The sequence below is a fragment of the Trachypithecus francoisi genome, unplaced genomic scaffold (genome assembly GCF_009764315.1).
Source record: "Trachypithecus francoisi isolate TF-2019V2 unplaced genomic scaffold, Tfra_2.0 Lachesis_group14, whole genome shotgun sequence".
In the NCBI taxonomy this organism is placed as follows: domain Eukaryota; kingdom Metazoa; phylum Chordata; class Mammalia; order Primates; family Cercopithecidae; genus Trachypithecus; species Trachypithecus francoisi.
In genome coordinates, this window is record NW_022681459.1 from 46,934,603 (window position 1) to 46,955,814 (window position 21,212).

General features: G+C 41.5%; 2 protein-coding genes across 4 annotated transcripts in view; both read right to left on the minus strand.

The window, feature by feature from the left end:
- The window catches only part of TTC28 (tetratricopeptide repeat domain 28), a 740,148-nt gene that overhangs the window by 119,675 nt on the left and 599,261 nt on the right, over positions 1-21,212 (minus strand). For all 3 annotated transcript variants that reach the window (XM_033233090.1, XM_033233089.1, XM_033233091.1), the window contains one exon: positions 1,155-2,496. In XM_033233090.1, coding sequence (XP_033088981.1) covers positions 1,155-2,496 — 1,342 coding nt within the window. The remainder of the gene's footprint in view (positions 1-1,154; positions 2,497-21,212) is intronic.
- Positions 9,540-10,763, minus strand: LOC117096128 (prothymosin alpha). Its single transcript, XM_033233096.1, has one exon. The coding sequence runs from the start codon at positions 10,569-10,571 to the stop codon at positions 10,239-10,241; it is 333 nt and encodes a 110-aa protein (XP_033088987.1). The 5' UTR covers positions 10,572-10,763; the 3' UTR covers positions 9,540-10,238.

Here is a 21,212-nt window from a genome sequence, read left to right on the forward strand (position 1 = left end):
AAGCTCTTAACTCCTCTTCTAGCTAAAATCTATCATGTGCCCTTAGAGTGAGATGCAGAGGAATTTCATAATCTGGAAAGCAATTCAAAAGTCATCCCTTAGTGACCTTCCCAAGAGCTTGAGATTCAATGGGATATACACCCCAGAGGAAACATAAAATATATTAATAGGCACAATGATAGCAAGTGAACTGTTTGGTTCTTCAGGCCTCCCAATTTCCACTACTGCTTAGACTATGTTTTTGAAATCACTTTACAGTGGCTGTAAATCTTTCACCCTGAGCTTCTCAGAGCACTCTGTGGGTGAAGATTTAGTTTGACCCTTGCCCTTCCTCCACTCCAGGAGCCCTAATCTCCTGCCTCTCTGGTGGGGCCATATATTCTGCAGACACAGGCACCTTCTTGGGTTCCCCACATTTAGGAGAAAGTATCGCCTTGACCAACAGTGTATCTTTTTGTGCTGCTAAGAGAAGACACGATAAGAGTGGAAAGAGCATGACCAAACCATTTGTGTGGGGCACGTGAATTAGTTCCCCTGAGCCTCCGATTCTGGTGATAATAAATCCCACATCCCACAGCAGATGATAACAGATGTAGAGTAATACAAAACTGCTATAACTATTAAGATATCTGTGCAAGGGACCTTGCACAGATGATGCATGCAACATAGTATATTTATGCATTCTCCTATTATCAGGTGGCTTTTCTGAGAAGCAACACAATGGGGTCTAAATAATTGTTAGATGCAGATGTTGTATTAATAAACACATTCATATAATGTGGGAGGTATTCAGAAAAGATCAGGGAAAGTGATTCATTCACCTTCCCAATCCCTATTATCCTTCTCATTCTAATGTAGTCAAAAGGCACTGCATTTGGAGTCACAGAGCCCTGGGTTCAACTCTCAGCTGTCCCTTTTAAGCTGCATAATATTAGGCATTAACTCAACTTCTCTGGGCTTTAGTTTCTTCATCCATAGCATAAGGGTAACAACATCAACTACTTAATTCAAATAGTTATTGGAGGAATCAGATGAGATATGTAAGAAAATGTTTGCAGTTAACAAACTGCCATGCAGACATGAAGTTGCCATTACTGGCACAAATGCTCTTTTTTGCAGAGCTATAAACCACAATTGTCCTTGGTCATTTTTACCTGTGTCCATTTCCCAGGCCCCGGTAAGCCTTGGCTTGGTCTTGCATGCGATTCAGACTCTGTGCCACAGATAAATATTGTTCATAGTATTTGATAGCTTCCTCATAGTCACCCAGGGCTTCGTAGCAATCCCCCAGGTTGCCATAGGCCCGGCCCCTGTCGAGCACAGACTCATTTCCACTTAGCTGCTGCAGCATGGCCAATTGCTGCTCAAAGTAACCAATGGCTTCTTCCATCACATTCATGTTCATCTTTGTGATGCCCATGTTGCCATAGACCTGGGCTTCCAGACTTGGATCCTTCAGCTTTTGCCCTAGATCCAGTTGCTCTTCATAACACTTGAATGCCATTGTGTATTTCCCAAGGGCCATGTAGACAGCAGCCAGGTGCCCATGAGCTCTGCACTCCCCTGGCAAGTCGCTCAGCTCCTGATACACCTCCAGTTCCTGTGTGTGATAACCCAGGGCCTTGTCATACTTCTGGATCATTCGGTATGCAGTGCCCAGGGCTGCATATGCACTGGCTTCTAATCTTCTGTCCTTTACCTGGTGAGCTAAGCCCAGCTGCTGCTCGTAGAATTTTATTGCACCATTTATATCTTTTTTACAGATGAATATATCGCCCAGGTTCCCTAGGGCTCGAAATTTAGCCTGGGAATTATTCAGAGACTGGGCTAGGGACAGTAGGTACTTCTGACACTCTTCAGCTTTACTGAAATTCAGCAGAGCCTTGAATGCTAGGCCCAAGTTGCAGTAGGCTTTTGCTTGGCTCAACTTGTCATGAAGGTCTTTGGCCAGTGCCAGATCCTGTTCGTAGTACTTCACTGCCTCCTGATAATTTCCAAGGCAGTAATGGGCATAGCCAAGATTGTGGCAGACCTTCCCTTCTCCTTCCATGTCTTGAAGGTCAGGAGCAAGCCGGAGGTACTGTTCATAATAGGGGGCAGCCTGGACATACTCTCCCCGAGAGCAGTGGAAATTGCCCAGGTTGCTGAGGGCCCGGGCCTCACTCTGGATGTCTCGTAGCTCCCGGGCAATGTTCAAGTGGTTCTGATAGTGTTGCAGGGCCCGGTCATGGGCACCCAGGGCCTGGTAGGCCACGGCAAGGTTCCCATGTGTGGAAGCCTGTGAGGCTCGGTCATTCACTTCCATGGAGATCTGCAGCTCCTGCCGATGGTATTTGACCGCCTGGTCGTACATGCCCAGGGCGTTGTAGGCATTGCCCATATTCCCATAGGCACGGCCCTGGGCAGCATAATCACTCAGCTCCTGGGCGATGCACAGGTGGGTCTTGTGGAGTTTCAGCGCAGTGTCATAATCACCTTTCATCTGGTGTATGATTCCTGAGAAAGAGAATAAAAGAACAGACTAAGACTGAAATAACTGATTTGCAATGTAGAAAGAAATGTAATTTGCATCTCAATTTATAGTAAAATACAATCCAGATGAATTAAAGAATTTAAAATAACAGAAGGTAGAATTAAATATTTATTAGCTCTCCAGAAGGAGGATAGCTTAAGTTTCAAAGCAACAGAAAAAAACATTTACAGATTTTATTACAAAAATAAGAATGTTTGTACTACAAATACATATCTAAAATGAAAAGGCAAAACAATACCGGAAAATATATTAAACATAACTGAAAAAGTTCAATAGCCACTGTGTGTGAAGAGTTTACTTGGTTTGATTTTTTAAAAATGAAGATCCCAATTTACTAAAATAGGCAAAGACCTGTAAATGTTAGCAGATAACTCACATCCAAAGAAATACAAAGAGTAACCACATGGGAAAATGCTAATTTCCTTTAATAATCAATGAAATGCAAAAATAAAGCATCCCTGAAGTACCATTTTACTTCGGCTAAATGAGCAAACAAAAAAATTAACCACAATTCCTACACTGATGAGATTGTCCTAAAATTGGTAAACATACCAACTGCTGGGGCCATAAACTGGAACAATCTTTTTGCACAAGCAGCCTGGCAAGAACCACAAATGCACTCCTACTCTGACCCAACAATCTTATTCAAGGGAAAGTATCCTAAGAAAATAATCTGACAAACACAAAAGATTGCATAACAATACACATAACAACCTTCAGTGTGGCACTATAGACTACTGGAAAATCAGAAACATCTTAAATGTGAAACACTGGGGGATTGTATAAGTACATTTTGGTATATCAACTCAATAGAGGATTATGCAGTCGTTAAAAAGATAATTATAAAGTCTATACTGAAAAACGGGGAAACAATGTTCTTGTAATCATATTAACTGGAAAAATCAGGAAAAAATGCTGCATGCTCCCATGATAGTAATTAGGAAAATAAGTACGTCCATATGCATGGACAAACTCTTGACGGGGTTATACAAAAAGAAAAATAGTTGCCTTGCTAGGTAGTGGAATTTCAGTAATTTTTGTTCTAAAAGCTCTTATAATTCTGCTATACTGCTTTTATAATCAACAATAACAGTGCTCCAAACAAATCTCATGAACCATATTATAGCTGCTAAGCTAAGGTATTAACAAGCAGTTAAAAATGAGTTATATCAAACGTATCATAAATATAAAGTAGTTTCAAATGAGGGATAACATAATGATAACTTGGGAGGTGGCTTTAAGGAGAGCTTGGTCCATTCCAGTTTGGGCTAGAGTGACGGCCACCACTAGAAAAGGTGGAAAGAAGCTAGTATGCAAACAGGTTTCTCCTTGCCTTTGGTTTTGAACATGCTTTTCCATGCATCAGTGTGTGAGCTTTCCAGTGGTGACCAAAATCTACAGAAGCCCCAAAAGTCAAAATGCAAAGACGTGTTCTGTTAAAATGTCTGAACTAAAAATAGAGGCTTTAAGCAAGAAAGCTGTGAACACCTAGCCTCTACAATTTGTGTATCTCTCTGACACTCTTTATTCATTCATTCACTTATCCAGCAGACGTTAGCTGGGCATTTATTGTATCAGAACTTGTGGTGGGCAGCAGGGGTAGAGAGAAGAATGAAGACAGAAGTCTCTGCCCCCAGAGAGCACACTGGGTCAAAAGGCAGAAGTACGCATGATCAAGGCTGAAGTCAGGGCAGGGCAGGAGCTGGGGGTGCAGTGCAGGGTGAGTCTGTGGGGGCTACTCTGCTGGTCCTGACTCCTCCCTTGCATGCTGTGGAGATCTGCCCTGCCACAAGAGTCACATCTAGTCCTAGGACCCAGCCATCTCTTTGACTTAACTGGACTTAGGGTAAATCATTTAGTCTTTTTGAGTTTTACGTAGTTCATCTATATAATGAGAAAAACAATGAACATAACACCAACCTTAGGAGGTGATAGTGAGGATCAAACGAAATAATGTATGTGCAAGAGCACTGTAAAACTACAGAGTGAAACTGCAATATTAGTTATTGAAATTATTCCCTTCCAGGAAAGGAGATTCTTGAGGTGCTGGAAATTAAATAAGCCATAGTAATTCTTCTGTATATTTTTTTATGAGTAAAATATTTCATAATTTAAAAATAACTAAATAAATCATGGTACATTTATACAATGGAATAAACATGGTGACAGTAAAAATGGTGAGGGGCTGGGTGTGGTGGCTCACACCTATAACCTGGCACTTTGGAAGGCTGAGACAAGAGAATCGCTTGAGCTTAGGAGTTCAAGACAAGCTTGGGTAACATAGCAAGACCCTGTCTCCACCAAAAATTAAAAAATTAGCTGGGCATGGTGGTGTGAGCCTGTAGTCCCAGCTACTTCGGAGGCTGAGGTAGGAGGATCACTTGGGCTCAGAAGTTCAAGGCTGCAGTAGGCCATGATCACACCACTGCTCTCCAGCCTTGGTGACAGAGTGAGACCCTGTCTTAAAAAAAAAAAAAAAAAAAAAGTGAAGTTTATTGACATAGGAAGAAATTTACAATATATTAAGAGGATATATGATCACAAAACAGTACATTTTAATGCATGCTTTAGTAGCACTGTGTATAGGCATACATGTTTACATTTAAACACATACAGCATAAAATGTATTTAAAGGTTAAGAGCAGTAATATTCGGGTGGTAGAATTGTAAGAGTTTTTTTTTTTTTTTTTTTTTGCTTTTTACTTATATGTATTTTAAATTTTTTTTATGATAAACATATAACCCTTGGTTTAAAAACAGTATTTTTGGACTCCAATCCAATAAGAAAGTAACATTCCTGGGGACTGGGTCTGGTCACTTCCCTGGGTTAGAGATGTCACCAGGATCCTTGCTGGAAGGATCAGAGCTTTTCCGAATCTGTCTCAAGGTTAGAAAATCTAAGCTTCCCGAGAGGAAATAATACCTTAGCATCACCTAGAACCCTTTTAATGCTGAAAAATTATTAGTGACAGCAATGTTTCAGTTCTAAAGACCTAATTTAACATGTAGTCCTAAACCACTTTTATCTAAAGAGAAAAATTTCACATTTCGAATTTCCAGATATCCTCAGAAGAACTTTTTTTCCCACATTTCTCCCTACTCCTTATTTACTTCCTCTCTCCTCACTTTCTGTATTTTTTCAATTAGGGTCAAAATATCTGTCCAGCCATGAGTCAATAATTATGAACAGAGCCAGAGTTAGGGAGGGCAGTAGGAGTGCCGGAATCTCCCTTGGAGCACTTTCTCCCACAATGATGCCTTTGCAGTGGCATTTTTGTTTCCCTCACAGCTTTTGGATTTTATTGCAATGATTTTCTTAAGCCAATATAATCACTTATTGTTTGCTAAGATGATGGTAAGAGGAAGCAAGTGGCGAGAGACCTAGCAGGCAATTGGAGGAAGCTTGGCCCATCACCACCAAAGACAGGTCTCCTTGGAAGCTCCCCACTCTCCTGCAGCGTGGGACTTACCTCATCCTACAGGAAACTGGCTAAACATCAGAAAGGCACAATATAATAGAAAAGGCACAGGACTCTAAGCCAGAAGTCCTGTTTACAAGCCTGGCTCCCACCTCATTCAGCTGAGTATCTTTGAGACACTCAATACCTCTGAGCCTTTGTTATTTTCTTAAATTGAAAATATTTTGGCAATTTTTGTTTTCTCACGTATAAGGTCAGATTATAATCATTTCAAAGACATGGCATGAGAAACATAACAGTATGTATCAATATACTTTGTAAACTAAAACATGGTATCTAAACATAGTATGACCAGTATTTAGAGAGTGAGAAAAAGGAAGGGAATTCTATTTCTCTGACTCTCATGACCTTAAGAGTCTGGGCTAGTTAATAGGGAGCAGTTGGGATGATAATGGCTACCGAGGGTTCAATGATTTGTGAAAGAAATTGCCCGCTGGTTACGGCAAAATGATCTGATCTCCAGCCAGCTTCCCTATGCACTCTCCTGTTCTCCTCCTGTCCTCCTTATCTTACTTTTCCAAGGGCCTATAAAGCATCATAAGAAGACTCTCAAAGGCTTCCTCACACAGACACGAGTAAGAAGAGATGGATGGGGCTGAGCTGGGAATTGTTCATTCTCCCTGTGTCTCTACTGTCCCAGCCACTGCCAGCATGGGGAATTCTGAACGGAACATGACACACTCTTGGCAGCCTTTCTCTTTGTTGAGGCAACATCAAAGCGACCCAAGAGCTGCCAGCAGAGTGACTGCACATGCTGAGGAGATAATCTGCAGATCCTCCTTCCCTTTTGAGACCACAGCTTGATTTTCCAGGGCCGTCATTCAGATGAAGACTTACAGAGGGTCTGTCAGCAGGGGCGTGCTAGGTGACAACGTGCTGCAGGGAGGGGAATTAAATGAAGATTAGTGGGGCAGAAGATCCTCACAAAGCCGAGTTCTCACGAGGGTGTGTGAAGGAAGGACACATCGCTATGAATTTATACATCGTCACAGCAGGTCTCCACCTATGGGTCAAGAATGGTCACTGCCATGGGAATAATAATACCTACTTCAAAGGGCTGTTGTGAGGGCCAATGTGATCATGCTCAGCAGAGGCTGGCCTAAGTGCCTCAGACATAGTAAGTGCTCAATACATTTTGCTTTTATTAGCCATTACCAGCAAAGACTAAGGGAGGTGTGAACTGCACAAGCCAAGCAGAAAAACTATTAAACATAGAATGCAGTTCCGGCTGTCTTTTCTCTTAATAATTTTGTGGAGGTAGGGGCCTCGGTGTACTGCCACAAACAATGGAAGTGGTCTTCTCGTGTCCTGAAAGCATTACAGTCATGATTATCAATAGTGCACAACCCAAATGGGGCTTTAAGAGTTGATCTATTGTTTTCCTCTACTTTCAAAAAAATTGTTTTCTGCTCCATCCTACTTAAATCACCATCTATTTCCAGAGGCAACATAAAATTTGGGAACTGGAAAAGGCCCTCCCATGGATTCACTTTCTGAATGATATGACCAGGGCCTAGTGAGAGGAAGTGAGTTAGTGGCAGAACTGAGGCAAGGACTCTCAGACCCACTGCCCTCAGCAGGACCAGCCCATCTGCTTTCAGGACAAGCTGGAGACATGAAATAACTCCTATTAGTCTTGCTAGGTGTGACATAGGACAGTGGCTATGCTTTATAAAGTTCTCTTCCGTTAGAAATATTTATAGAAGCATTTACACATGAAACAACATGGTGTCTATGATTTGCTTTAAAAATTGTGTGTGTGGGCCGGGTACAGTGGCTCACGCTTGTAATCCCAGCACTTTGGGAGGCCAAGGCGGGCAGATCACGAGGTCAGGAGATCGAGACCATCCTGGCGAACACGGTGAAACCCTGTCTCTACTAAAAATACAAAAAAATTAGCCGGGCATGGTGGCGGGCACCTGTAGTCCCAGCTACTCGGGAGGCGTTGGGAGGCAGGAACCCGGGGGACAGAGCTTGCAGTGAGTGAAGATCGTGCCACTGCACTCCAGCCTGGGCAACAGAATGTGAGACTCCACCTCAAAAAACAAAAAATCGTGTGTTTATGAAAACAGATGAAACAAGATTAGCAAAATGTTGATAACTGGGTTATGAGTATGTGGGAGTTCATTATACCATTTTCTCTACCTGTGTGGTTCATGAACATTTCAATAATGGAAAATTAAATAATAAAGGTATACATAAAAGTTTGCACTGCATATATTCTTCTATAACCTTTTCTGATCAGGAAGCTGTTCCTTGCAGTTAAGTCCTGATGTGGATGTTTAAGTCCACTTTTCTGTCTCTGGGACCACAGTAGAAAGAAATTGGGTTGGTCACCAGCCTCTGTAGCTATACCAGCCTCCACATCCTTTTCCAGGCTGGGAGAAGAACATGTAGAGATTGAAAACTACATAGCACTTTGTCCTATTGCCTTGATTTCATTTCAAATGATCTTAAAGGATAGGTTGATATTTTGTCTATCAAATAGTCAAATGGCTGATAAATGGCTAAAATGGCTGAGAAAACCTGCTTCACAGAAAAAGTGCTGTGTACTCCCAACTGTTCCTCCCGGTCCTCCTCCTCATTGGGATAAGTGGTCCCAGGTTTTCCACAGGACCCATAATTCCAACCCTAGATATCTTTAGGTTCCCTGAACCCTCTCCTTCTCAAGTTTTCACATATAAGTTCTTCTACATTGTACTTAAAATACTGCAAAGCTGAGAGTAAGGAGGAGGTGACAGACCTGGTTAGTAAACAGATGGCTAGAATCAAAGGCATGAGAGCAAAGTGCTCTGTGTTAGAAGTGCAACCAATTGGATGTCTTATCTAACACACTTGCAGATGACTATTTATTAATATGCACCTGGAGACAAATCTCCATTACTTTTGCCAGTGATGGACAGCAAAGGTATAGATTTTTTTTTTTTGAGACAGGGTCTCGTTCTGTCACCTAGGCTGAAGTGCAGTGGCACGATCATGGCTCACTGCAGCCTCAATCGCCCAGGCTTAAGAGATCCTCCTGCCTCAGCATCCCATGTAGCTGGGACTACAGCTGTGCACCACTGTGTCTGGCTAATTTTTAATTAATTAATTTTTGTAGACGTGGGATCTCACTATGTTGCCCAGGCTAGTCTCAAACTCTTGGGCTCAAGTTATCTTCCTGCCTTGGCCTCCTAAAGCCCTGGAATTGTAGGGGTAAGCCAATGTGCCAGGTCAATACAGATATTTTTAAATGCAGGTAATTCCAAAAATGTGTATCATTTGACTTCAGCTACAAGCAACTTCGTGATAGGTAAGCTTTTCTTGAGAACCTCTCTGTGCCTGGCTCTCTACTCCATGATCCCATTCATGCCCCAAAACAAGGTTGATACTGTGGTCTCAGAGCCCTAAAAGGTTCAAGAGCTTACTCAGGCCCACACGGCTCTAAGTGGCAGGATTAGTACTAACACTCAGATTTTTCTAACTCAGAAGTCCGTGCTCCATGCTTTTTCTTTCTTTTTTCTTTTTTTTTTTTTAAAGAGACAGTCTTTTTTTTTTTTTTAGAACAACTCAGCAAAATAAAATTCCTGTTTATTGTTGGACAACATTGTTTCACACATACATCAAACAGGCCAAAAAAAATAAACAGCAACTTCATAGACAAAAAAGGAAAAAAAAGAAACCTTTTATCTTTGGCCTTTTTAACCATCTCATACAAACCAACTACTTATAGTACAGCTAAGTACATACACAAAAAAGTTACTGGAATGCTCGGAATAAGATTGTTTTTCTGTTGTCGTTTTTGCTTTTTTTACAAGGTTTTTTTTCTCCTTTGAGATTATAAGGAACATGGTCACACCACAAGTAAAGTCAGAAGTAGGACAGAGAACGCTCCGAAGGCTGGTTTGGTCATCCGAGATCATTAAAAATGGCTGACCCTAACAATATGTACAAAAATATAAAATGTAAATAAAAAATACAAACAAATTTCCTTTTTAAAGTACTTTTAAGAAAAAAAGCAGGGCCTTGGAAGTTTTGGTTCTTTTTTCCTCCCCTGTTGCAAATTCTCATGGTTTGGGTTGGGTGGTGGAGAGCGCGTGTCATCTGTGGGTGGCACTGCCCACGGTGGGCGGGCGGGCGGGCCTCTCTACTCGAAGGTGACCACGTTTAGATTCTGAGACGGGAAGTAGAGGGTGAATAGGTCACGGCGGCCTTTTTTTTTAGTTTAACTTTTCCTTTTTTGCTGTCTAGTCATCCTCGTCGGTCTTCTGCTTCTTGGTATCAACATCGTCATCCTCATCATCTTCAGCTGCCCGCTTGCCCGTAGCTGACTCAGCTTCCTCATCTTCATCTCCATCCTCTTCCTCACCATCACCTTCTTCCTCCTCCTCCTCTTCCTCCCCACCTTCTTCCTCTTCTTCGTCTACCTCATTGTCAGCCTCTTGCTCCCCGTTTTCCTCATTAGCATTCCCGTTAGCAGGGGCGTCTCTTCCATTTTCTGCCTCTTCCACAACTTCCTTCTTCTCCTTTAAGTCCTTGGTGGTGATTTCGGAGCTGGTGTCTACGGCTGCGTCTGACATGGTGGGGCACGCCGGTGATCCGATGCAGGGGATTTAAAAAGAAAGCGAGAGTTCAGGGACTCTGGAGATAAAGCTGCCGGAGTCCGCGGCGGCGGAGGAGGCGCGCGGCGGAGGCGGCTGCGGCGAGCAAGGAGGCGGACGAGGAACAATGCAAAGATGGCTTTTCAGAGCAGCCAGTGGGGGAAGAGACAGAGTCTTGTACTCCAGTCTGTGATCCGGGCTGAAGTCCAGTGGCACAATCACAGCTCATTACAGCCTTGACCTCCTGGGCTCAAGCGATCCTCCCACCTCAGTCTCCCAAGTAGCTGGGACTATAGGCACACACCACCATACCCAGCTTAGTCCACACTCTTTTACCTTCTCCCCTCATCTGGAAATGTCTTCCAGTGAAAGACAGACATGATTCTGTGCCCATTTCTTTTCTCTCACCACACACACAAATATTTGCATCATGTGCCAATTTCTTCTTTATTAACACTAGTATACTGCTGTGGCAAACCAAGCTCTTAGCAGCTGCATATGAACAGATTGATGCCCTAGCTAAATCTGTATCTAGAGAGCAGAGAAGTATACATTAGATACAAGAAAATCCTAAAAGATTAAGAAATGTAGTAGGAGGAAGCAGATGTAATCTGTGTGGGCGTCACCTCTGGAGAACTCTTGGGCCATCGCAGATCTATTCTGCCATCCTTTAACTTAATTACATCTGTCTCCTTTTTCTACTAAACCCACCAGGCTCTGCCTGTTCCTTGAAGGATAAGTGAAGTTACGAGCCTGTTATCTTTTTTTGCTTCAACAGCAGTTTAGGATGTCTTCAGTGACATTGAGAGTTCAGTGGCACTTCTGTCCCAGATCCCCACTGCCCTTCCCTTCTGTTTCAACTCTGAGGAGCCTGCTATAAGGCTGGGAAATCTCTGTACCACCTCTCCCTCCTATAAGCAAGCACACTCCATTGGAAGCCACCTACCTTTTAAACCAACTTTGGAGGAAATAAAATGTAGTAGTTTTGTAGAGACTATATTTTAGAGTCTAAATGTATTATTTATTTGCTATACATTTATTTCTCCAAATGCAGAGAAATAGGTTCTATTGCTCACCCCCACCCCTCAAGACTCCCCTTGATGCTGACTGGGAGCAGAGTCAGTTCCTATGCAGTACCCTCCCACCACCATCCCAAAGGCTTGGGCTGAATGAGCAGTGACAAGAAGCCAGCTGGAGCCCACTGGAACCCACAAATATTCACTGCCTTCATGCATAGCCCTCCTTCCCACTTCCCTTGGATAGTTAAAGACTTAGACTACAGGTGAATAGCTCAGAAATTCCCTGGGCCTGTGCAGCTGTAAATCCTGAGGCAGGGGGGAAGATTAATTGTGCCATGAAGTAAGGGAAGTAATAATTAAACCTATTAAAAAGGAGGTGGCTGGAGAGGGGTGCTGGTGATAGATGATGAGGTAGGAAGTGCTAGGCACAGTCATCTCTAATGGCTATGGCCGGGCCACTGGGAGAGACTTGGTGGGAAGCCCAGAGCATAGTGAAAAATATGCTGGGCCTGCCTGGCCAAGCCCCGCCATTAGTCACTGTTTGGAAAAGGCAGAGTGTGCCTGGTTTTCATTCTGGATCACAATAAGAGGTGGGAGGCAGCCTCATAAGTTAGCAATGCAGGGAATGTTACAAGGAGTTAGTTTCAGTATGAAAAAAAATTTGTTTAGAGGCATGGGGTAGAATCACTGAAATGCTGAGATAGCTGCTTCTGCTCCTCCCTTGAGCTAAGACCCTGAAAGCTGAACCAGTACCATCTCCTTGGAGCAGCTTCTGAGGGTCCCTCTAGCCTACAAAGTGTAGTCAAGTGGAACTTATGGGCTTTTCCGATTCAGCCCCAACTCAGCCTTCCTACGCCAGCCACAGAGCAGCCCCATATACCCTTCTGCTCAATCCCACCCTGCCTCTTCTGCCTATCCTATTCACTTGGCTTGGATTACCTTTCTTGCCCATCTGTGGTAGACTTTACTAATGCTCCCTGCTATCTGGTTCTCTTCCACATTCAGGTATGTATTTCCCTACTCATGAGAAGTTAGGCATGGCAAGTGACTTGCTTTAGCTAATGAAAAGTAAGAAGTGATGTGTTACTTCCAGAGAGAAGCATTGAAGAGCTGAAGTGCAGTATTCCATGCTCTCTCTTCCTCCATCTCATCAACTGCGGAAGGTACGTATCATATTCCAGATGGTACAGCTATAGGAAGATGGAGCCATGGCAGGCCTAGATTAGTGTGCTGCCCCTAAGGGATGCATGGACCTCTGGTAGGCTTTGTATGAATATAACACTTTGTTGTATTAAGCCACTAAGATTTATGGGCTGTTACTCTATTAGCACCTAGCACATCCTGATAGATGTGCCCTCCAATAAACCCTCCCAGCCCTTGTCACAGCCTACAATTACAAACCATATTCTAACAAAGTCGTGTGAGACAGACGTCTATTAAAAGAAGTTTCCCAAGGAACTTTTGAGCCATCCATGCCTCTTGATGCTCTAAATTCTAGCCCTGGATCTAGTGAGACCACAAAAACCTGTAAACTTGAACCAAATTGCCTTGGACCCACACAGAATTGTGGGTTATCATGGTGCCCTCAGGTTAGTTAATTTGCTTTTGATTAAAGATTGCTGTTAGAAAAAGCACACTCAAGTCTATTACAATCTTTGCTATAAAATTTTATTGATACCATACATTTTGTCACCAGAATCCCCTATTTAAATTCCCTCTTGAGAAATTTCTTTTAGAATTCAGCTACCCTTTTCCTGAGGAATACTAGGCTCCATCTTTTGGATAATAACAATTATGAAAAAAATAGTTAGAAAGAATGAATAAAATCTAGTAGTTGATAGTACAACAGGGTGACTACAGCAAATAATAATTTAATCATACACTTAAAAATAACTAAAAGAGTATAATTGGATTATTTGTAACACAAAGGATAAATACTTGAGGGGACAAGCACCCCATTTACCCTGATGGTGATTGCTACGCATTATATGCTTGTATCAACATATCTCATGTAACCTATAATTACATACACCTACTATGTACCCATAAAAATAAAAAATTAAATTAAAAAAAGAATGATAGGCTGGGAGTGGTGGCTCACACCTGTAATCCCAGCACTTTGGGAGGCCAAGGCAGGCGGATCATCTGAGGTCAGGAGTTTGAGACCAACCTGGCCAACATGGTGAAACCCCATCTCTACTAAAAACACAAGAATCAGCTAGGCATGGTGACATGCGCCTGTAATCCCAGTTACTCAGGAGGCTGAGGTGGGAGAATCACTTGAACCCAGGAGGTGGAGGTTGCAGTGAGCCAAGATCACACCACTGCACTCCAGCCTGGGTGACAGAGCAAGACCGCGTCTCAAAAGAAAAAATAAAAAAGAATTATGTATAGTCAATGACAGACACTCAGGCAATGACAGACTGTAGATACAACAGGGGTTCCATCAGATTATAATACCATAAAGCATACCTTCTCTATGTTTAGATACACAAATATTTACATTGTGTTAAACATTTCAGTACAGTACCCTCCTATACAAGTTTGTAGCCTAGGAGCAGTCAGCTATGTACCACATAGCCTAGGTGTGTAGTAGGCTATCCCATCCAGGTTTGTGTAAGTGCACTCTGATGTTCACGCAATGAAAAAATTTCCTAATGATGCATCTCAGAATGTATCCCTATTGTTAAATGACACATGACTATATTTCTTTCTTTGTTTCAGCCACCAAGAAGCTCTGACTTAAATATGAAACTCTACTATAACAACTATATTAGCCCTTATATGCTACATGTTTGGGCTCTTTGATCTTGATTTTCTATTTTTATTATATCATCATTTGTTATTATAAGTTAAATAAATCCTTTTTGAATGAAACAAGTTATAAACAAGCAAGCAATAAAAAAATTTTATATCTGTTGCATGCTCAGCTGACTTTGCCTTGGTAATTGGTGTATCCCCTGAGCCTGCCATTTCTCAACATTGCTGCCTAAGCTCTACAATTTGTTTCATGGGTCTTATTCTACCAGATTTAATAATTCAGAATTGCCAGTTATGTGGGACAGTGCTTTATGGTGGAAAGGCACTGTGAGCAGAATCAGAAGATCCCTATTCCCGGCTCTACTACCTCATGTCATGTTCTCTTAAGAAAGTTACTATTAATACTTCTCCTGGCCTCAGGTTTTCATCTACCTCAGAAGGCTATTATGAAGATCAAATGAAACAGTTTCTAGGGCATTGGTATTATTCCAAACAGCTTCAATTACCATAGTCCTCAATATTAAAATTAACAAAATCTGCCACTCCCTCTAGCATTATTGTTGCTAGAGTACAACTCACTGTAAGTCTTAGATGCCATCATATTTCCTAAGTAAGTATCAAAGGGAACTTAACACCAGATCACCTCACCTAAGGACAGTGCAAGATTATGGGCTCTGAGAATATTATAGTGAAGCTCTGCTTGTATGGGGATGGAACCCATTTCCTTAAGAGTACCAGAGTGTGTAGGTAGGGTAGGAAGTGCCCTGACGTGGCCTTTGCAAATGTGGTGGTGGTATTCTGGTTGTCAAAATATCTGGGAGACCACACTGGCAAGTTGTGGGCGGGACCAGGGATACTACACAACCTTCACCATGTGGGAAAATCCTACACAATGAAAAGACATCACACCAAAACGACAATACCACCACATTGAGTAACACTGAATGCTTCGAGGTAATTTTATACTCTGGTACTACTAATTAATAATCTGAAGAAACAACTTCATTTTTATACTGTCACCCAGCTGAAGTTGTTAAAATAAATCATCAAAGCTAATTAATTGGGAAGTCTTTTGGCTGGTATCCAATAATTTAAGCAAAAGACTGAGAAACTGAAAACCTTACTTTAAAAATCTCGTTTACTGACTGATCCTCCTCACCAGTTTATCTGTGAAATGTAATGCATTAAGAAGACAGATTAAAAGACACTCATGTATGTGCTTCCTTCTAATTTCACAATGATTATTAATAAGGGAGAGGGGAACCTTTCCTAATAAAAACCAGTAGTAGCAATAATAATAATAATGATGATAATGATAATAAACAAAATTCTCTTTTGGTGATCTCATAACATGGCACAAAGTACCAAGCATGTTACTCCTAAATAGGCAATTCTAGCTCTGAGTTCTCTCCTGAGCCGTAGTCTCATAAATCTAATGGCTTTCTGAACATGTCTACCTGGATATACCTCAGATACCCTAAAATTCAAAAATGTTTGTTATATTGTTGAGCTTAATTAAATTTAACATTTTAGGGCTCTCATCTGCTTTCAAAGCCCCTGGACCTTCATTATCTTATTTGAGTCTAGTACAAAGGCAGGGTGGCTGGGTCTGCTTTTGAAGACACTCACAGAGGCCATGTGATTGCTAAGATTCAGAGCTAGAACCTGAACTCACACCTACCACCTCTCAGCCCAGCACAATTTTTCCCTGGGTTACTTTGCCTCTCTGAGAGTCTGAGACAGTAACTGCTACAGAACTCAACTGTGCACTCTAGGGTGGAGACAAAGCCCATCCTCCAGAGCAGCATCATGCCTTCAGCCCAGGGAGGATAACAGGACAGCATGGTCTGCCCAGACAAATAGAAAGCCCTGAAAATGAATAGGAAAAGGGAGAAACAGCAGAAGAGCTGGTCAAAAGAACAGCCCTTTAAAATGATTTTACCTTGCAAATTCAATTGCAAAGACAGATGGATGTTTTAGCAAGGCTGGAGAGCAAATTATGAAATCTGCGTTCCCAAGGCAATCAGGTCTGAAAGTTTCCTTTTAAAAATTCACACTGGATTGAAAATTCAAACTCTCTGATTGTGTGAAGTGTTCTAGCTAGATTAACATAATGCTATCAAAACAAGTGATTCACATATTCCGCTCATTTTTCTATTAGTATATGGGCTTTTGGTTAGGGCAATTTCAAAAACACTGAAAAGAGCAAAATGGGATTAAAATTGTGAATCAATTTACTGCTTTCAGTTTTTCTTCTGTTTCTGTTTGAGAGGAACATACATAGGAAATTGGAGGCTCCTGAGGCTGGCTCACTTATGCACATCACAGAGATGGTATTTAAACATGTTTTCCTAGAAAGCTCTCATAATCCACTTTAAATCTGAAACCCCATTTACCTCTTTATTTGAGCTGTAGACTCACAGGATTACAGAAACCTGTGAAAATCACTTGAACTTGGGCTTCCCAAGACATTTGTTGGTTCACAGTGAACCTCAACCCTGCTACCTACATCAGGAAGGGTAAGTTCCTTTGCCTGACTATTCTGCCAGACCTGCTTGTCTACACGCTTATCTCCAGCCAACCACTTCTTCCATGCATATATAAATGAAGAAACCACCCAGTTTTTCTCCTTCTGATCACTTACAGCAACCACTGGGGACTTAGCTAAGGCAGAATACCACTAGTCTCAAGACCTAGAGCAGACAACTATACTGCTTCTTTTAGTTTTTGTTGTTGTTGTTGTGCATGTTTTTGCATTATTGAGATTGTACAGCAAATTCAAAATTGAATTAAAATTGAAATTTAAAAAATTTCTATTATGAAAATACTAAATTAAAAAACAATGCTTGTGGCAGACAGCGAAGGCTGGTGCACCCGATATTCATTTTCAGCTTCCTCCTCCTCTCCTGCCTGCCTCTGCCTATGGGGCTAGAAAGCCAAGTATTTACCTTCCCAGCCTTTCTTACAGCTAGGGTTAGTCAAGTGACACTGCTGTGATCAATCAGACAAAAGCAGAACTTTTCTGTGATTTTAGAGTAAGCTTTTGTTTTTGTTTTGTTTTGTTTATTTTGTTTGAGACAGAGTCTTGCTCTGTTGCTCAGGCTGGAGTGCAGTGGCACGATCTTGGCTCACTGCAATCTCCGCCTCCCGGGTTCAAGCGATTCTCCTGCCTCAGCCTCCTGAGTAGCTGGGATTACAGGAATACGCCACCACGCCCAGCTAATTTTTGTATTTTTAGTAGAGACTGGGTTTCACCCTGTTGGCCAGGCTGTTCTCCAACTCCTGACCTCAAGTGATCTGCTGTCCCTGACCTCCCAAAGTGCTGGGATTGCAGGTGTGAACCACCACGCCCAGCCTACTTTTTTGATAAAGGGATACAGAAGCAGCTCCCTTTTACTTATTTGAACGAGTCATGAGGTTTGGAGCTTCAGCAGCAATGTTGTGACCATGAGGCATAAGAGGTGAGACTATAAGAAAGGCCAAGAGGACTGCAGAGAAATTGGTCTTATTATTCTTAAACCTCTGAACCAATGTCAGGTGCCTCACAATTATTGTTTTGTGAGAAAAATAAGCCCTTATTTATTTAAACCATCGTATAAGTCAGATTTTCTGTTTCTTATAGTCAAAAGATTCAATGTAGAAAATATTTAAAAATACAGAAAAAAGCCCTATCTATATATCTTACCTAGTGACTGAAGATAATCATTGTTAACATTTTAGAATAGTTCCTGACAATCTTTTTGGGTTTTGTTGGTGGTGGTGGTTTCATTTTGTCTTGGTATGGGTTGTTTTGTTTATATTATTGAAATCATATTATATGCACTGATTTCAAAACACAAATACAATAAGACCAGGTTCTTAAAGGCAGATAATAATAAAAAAGACTTTGATGACAACTATTTGCCATTAGGTCTTTGCTTAGATTTAGGTCATTCGTTATAGATTTAAGGAATGTGTATAATCATTTTCTCAAAGTTTCTAGGTAATAAAAATGATCACTATATTGTTGTCTACAGCTCTGCTTTGCAGAATAAAAGTTGTTTTAGTTTATTAACTTTTCTAATAATATTCTCACCACCTAAGCCATTCTTAGGAAGTGCTGGGACAGAACCACACCAATTATGGCTTTTGGTTGTATTACACTGGACAAGTGATTTTATTGAAATGGAGTATGAAGAATGTAGACAAAGAAACACATTTTCTGGTACTAACAAAGGAGCCAAAGAAGGGCAGCCAACGGGAAGAGCAGGTCCAAACTTCTCTTGGCAGCAAAAGCCATCTTACAACACATCAGCCCACTGAAATATGGGAGCAAGATGAGAAACGGAAGACTTTCAAGCCCAGTATGAATGCTTCCCATCCTTTCCTTCTCTTTGTTCTTTTCTTCTGTATTCTACTGATTCAGTTTCCCACTGTATCAGGTTTTTTTTTTTTTTTTTTTTGGAGATGGAGTCTCACTCTGGTGCCCAGGCTGGAGTGTAATTGCATGATTGTGGCTCACTGCAACCTCTGCCTCCTGGGTTCAAGTGATTCTCCTGCCTCAGCCTCCCGAGTAGCTGGGACTACAAGCGTAAGCCACTACACCCAGCTAATTTTTTTATTTTTTAGTAGAAATGGGGTTTCACCATGTTGGCCAGGCTGGTCTCAAACCCCTGACCTCAGGTGATCTGCCCACTTCCGCCTCCCAACATGTTGGGATTATAGGCATGAGCCACCACGCCCAGTCTCCCACTGTATCAGTTCTTCTCAATTCTACCTTTACTGTACATTTTACATTTTAGGTTCCTTACAATCTTCCTTCTATCATCCATCTTTTTTATTCAACCTCCTTTTCCTGTATCAACCTGTTTTCTCAAGATTTTTACTTCTGGCTGGGGGCAGTGGCTTATACCTGTAATCCTAGTACTTTGGGAGGCCAAGGCAGATGGATTGCTTGAGCTCAGGAGTTTGAGACCAGCCTGGGCAACATGGTGAAAACCCATCTCTACTAAAATACAATAAATTAGCCAGGCATGGCGGCATGTGCCTGTAGTCCCAGCTACTCGGGAGGTTGAGGCAGGAGAACTGCTTGAACCCGGGAGGCAGAGGATTCAGCAAGCTGAGATCATGCCACTGCATTCCAGCCTGGGTGACAGAGTGAGACTCCATCTCCAAAAAAAGAAAAAAAAATTTTTTTTACTTCTATTTCATGTCTTTTTGTATCCTACTAAGGATGCCAAACTTTTTATACATTTTTCTCTTCATTCTTACAGTAAGGAATTTTTAAAGGTCTGCTTGTCTTCTGAGAATCACTGTTGCCTCTCCCTTATTCTGTAGCATTTTTCATTTATCTCTGTTTTTTATTGTTGTTGTTGTTGTTTGTTTTTCTTTTTTTTTCCTGTTGGACCTCAAAGAAAGCAAGCCGTATCTAGGCCCAATATTTACCCAAAACAAAGTATGTGGCTTGTGCTCCAATGGAGTTTGGCCCCCTTCTCCAAGTGGTTGGGTGCTAGCCAAATCCCTGTCTCAGATCTATAGCTAGATGACAGAATGATAATATATATAGTGCTCAGCTCAATTCCCGGTATATAATAATAACCATTCTAATAGCTGAAATTATTGAAACCTATGTGCCGGGCACTATTTTAGGCATTTTACATTTGTTAATTTAATCTCACAAGTGGGTATGAGTTAAATGTTGTAATTATCCTATTATTCCAGATGAGTCAGAGATGCTACAGAACTTGCCCTAGGTCACACATCTAGAAAGGGCAAGCCCAGAAAGTCTGATTCTATAGTTCAGGCTCTTAACCAGTACACTCAAATAGCATTAAATGACATATGGGCAATAAACCAAGGCTTCTGGAAGCAAGATACAGGTAGAGAAGGCAGGATTTAGGGAGACACTATCTATATCCAGTGACTTACAAATCATTTCTAGATAGCTCATCTGAGACCTAGTCATGGGTCTCCAGTTGTCTCAGGCTGTCACTTCATGCTCTTAGAACTTGGAGTGGAGGTAAAGGGTAGAGGTAATTTTTTAGGACAAAGTCCTATAGGTTCCCCAAATTGGAAAAGATGTATTCTAAACTGGGCTCACTCTGCCTAACCAGTCTCATTTTCCATGTCTCACCAACATGAACTCTCTACTCCAGCTAGCTTTCTTCTGTGTTCTTCAAGGAATAAACTGAATACATTACATGCCCTAGAAAAATAATAGTGAAGACAATGATGACTGAGTGTTACATATATCTTTCCTCCAAAGAGCTCACCATGCTCTCATGCCTCCCCTTTATCATTACAGTATTACTTGGAGGGGTGCAAAGTTACTAATCATTCATTTTCCAGATGGAGAATTGAAGTACAAAGAAGGGTCACAACCTACCCAACATTAGACAGCTGGCTACTGTTGGTATGAACCTGTTTCTTAGCTTAGCTCCTTAGGATCAGGTTCTCTGAGACCTTCAGAGTGAAAAATACCTCAATTTATTAATCTCTATTGGCTTGGACTTAATTTTCTAAAAATGCCTTTATCATTCTTTCAACAAACATTTACTGTAGTACCACAGGGGGCATCAGGGATAAAAGATGATGAACACAGCTTCCTGCTCACAACCTCAAGGCAGACCCAATCACAACTCAGGGTAGTAAGTGTAGAAATGGAGTCCCAAACACAATATGCAACACCCCCAGCCATTAGCTCACTGGAATTACCACCAATGCTGCCAAAGGCAAAAGAACAAAGAATGCTTTTACACCTTTAACTTTGGAAACGCAAAACAGTACAGATCAATATTGTGTAGGCTAACAAAAGGATTCATATTTCCTTTATGATGTGCTTTTTTTTTTTTTTTTTTTTTTT

What these genes read in the sequence shown, in the direction of transcription:
- LOC117096128 (XM_033233096.1), bottom strand. Translation starts at nt 10,571, where the DNA reads ATGTCAGACGCAGCCGTAGACACCAGCTCCGAAATCACCACCAAGGAC.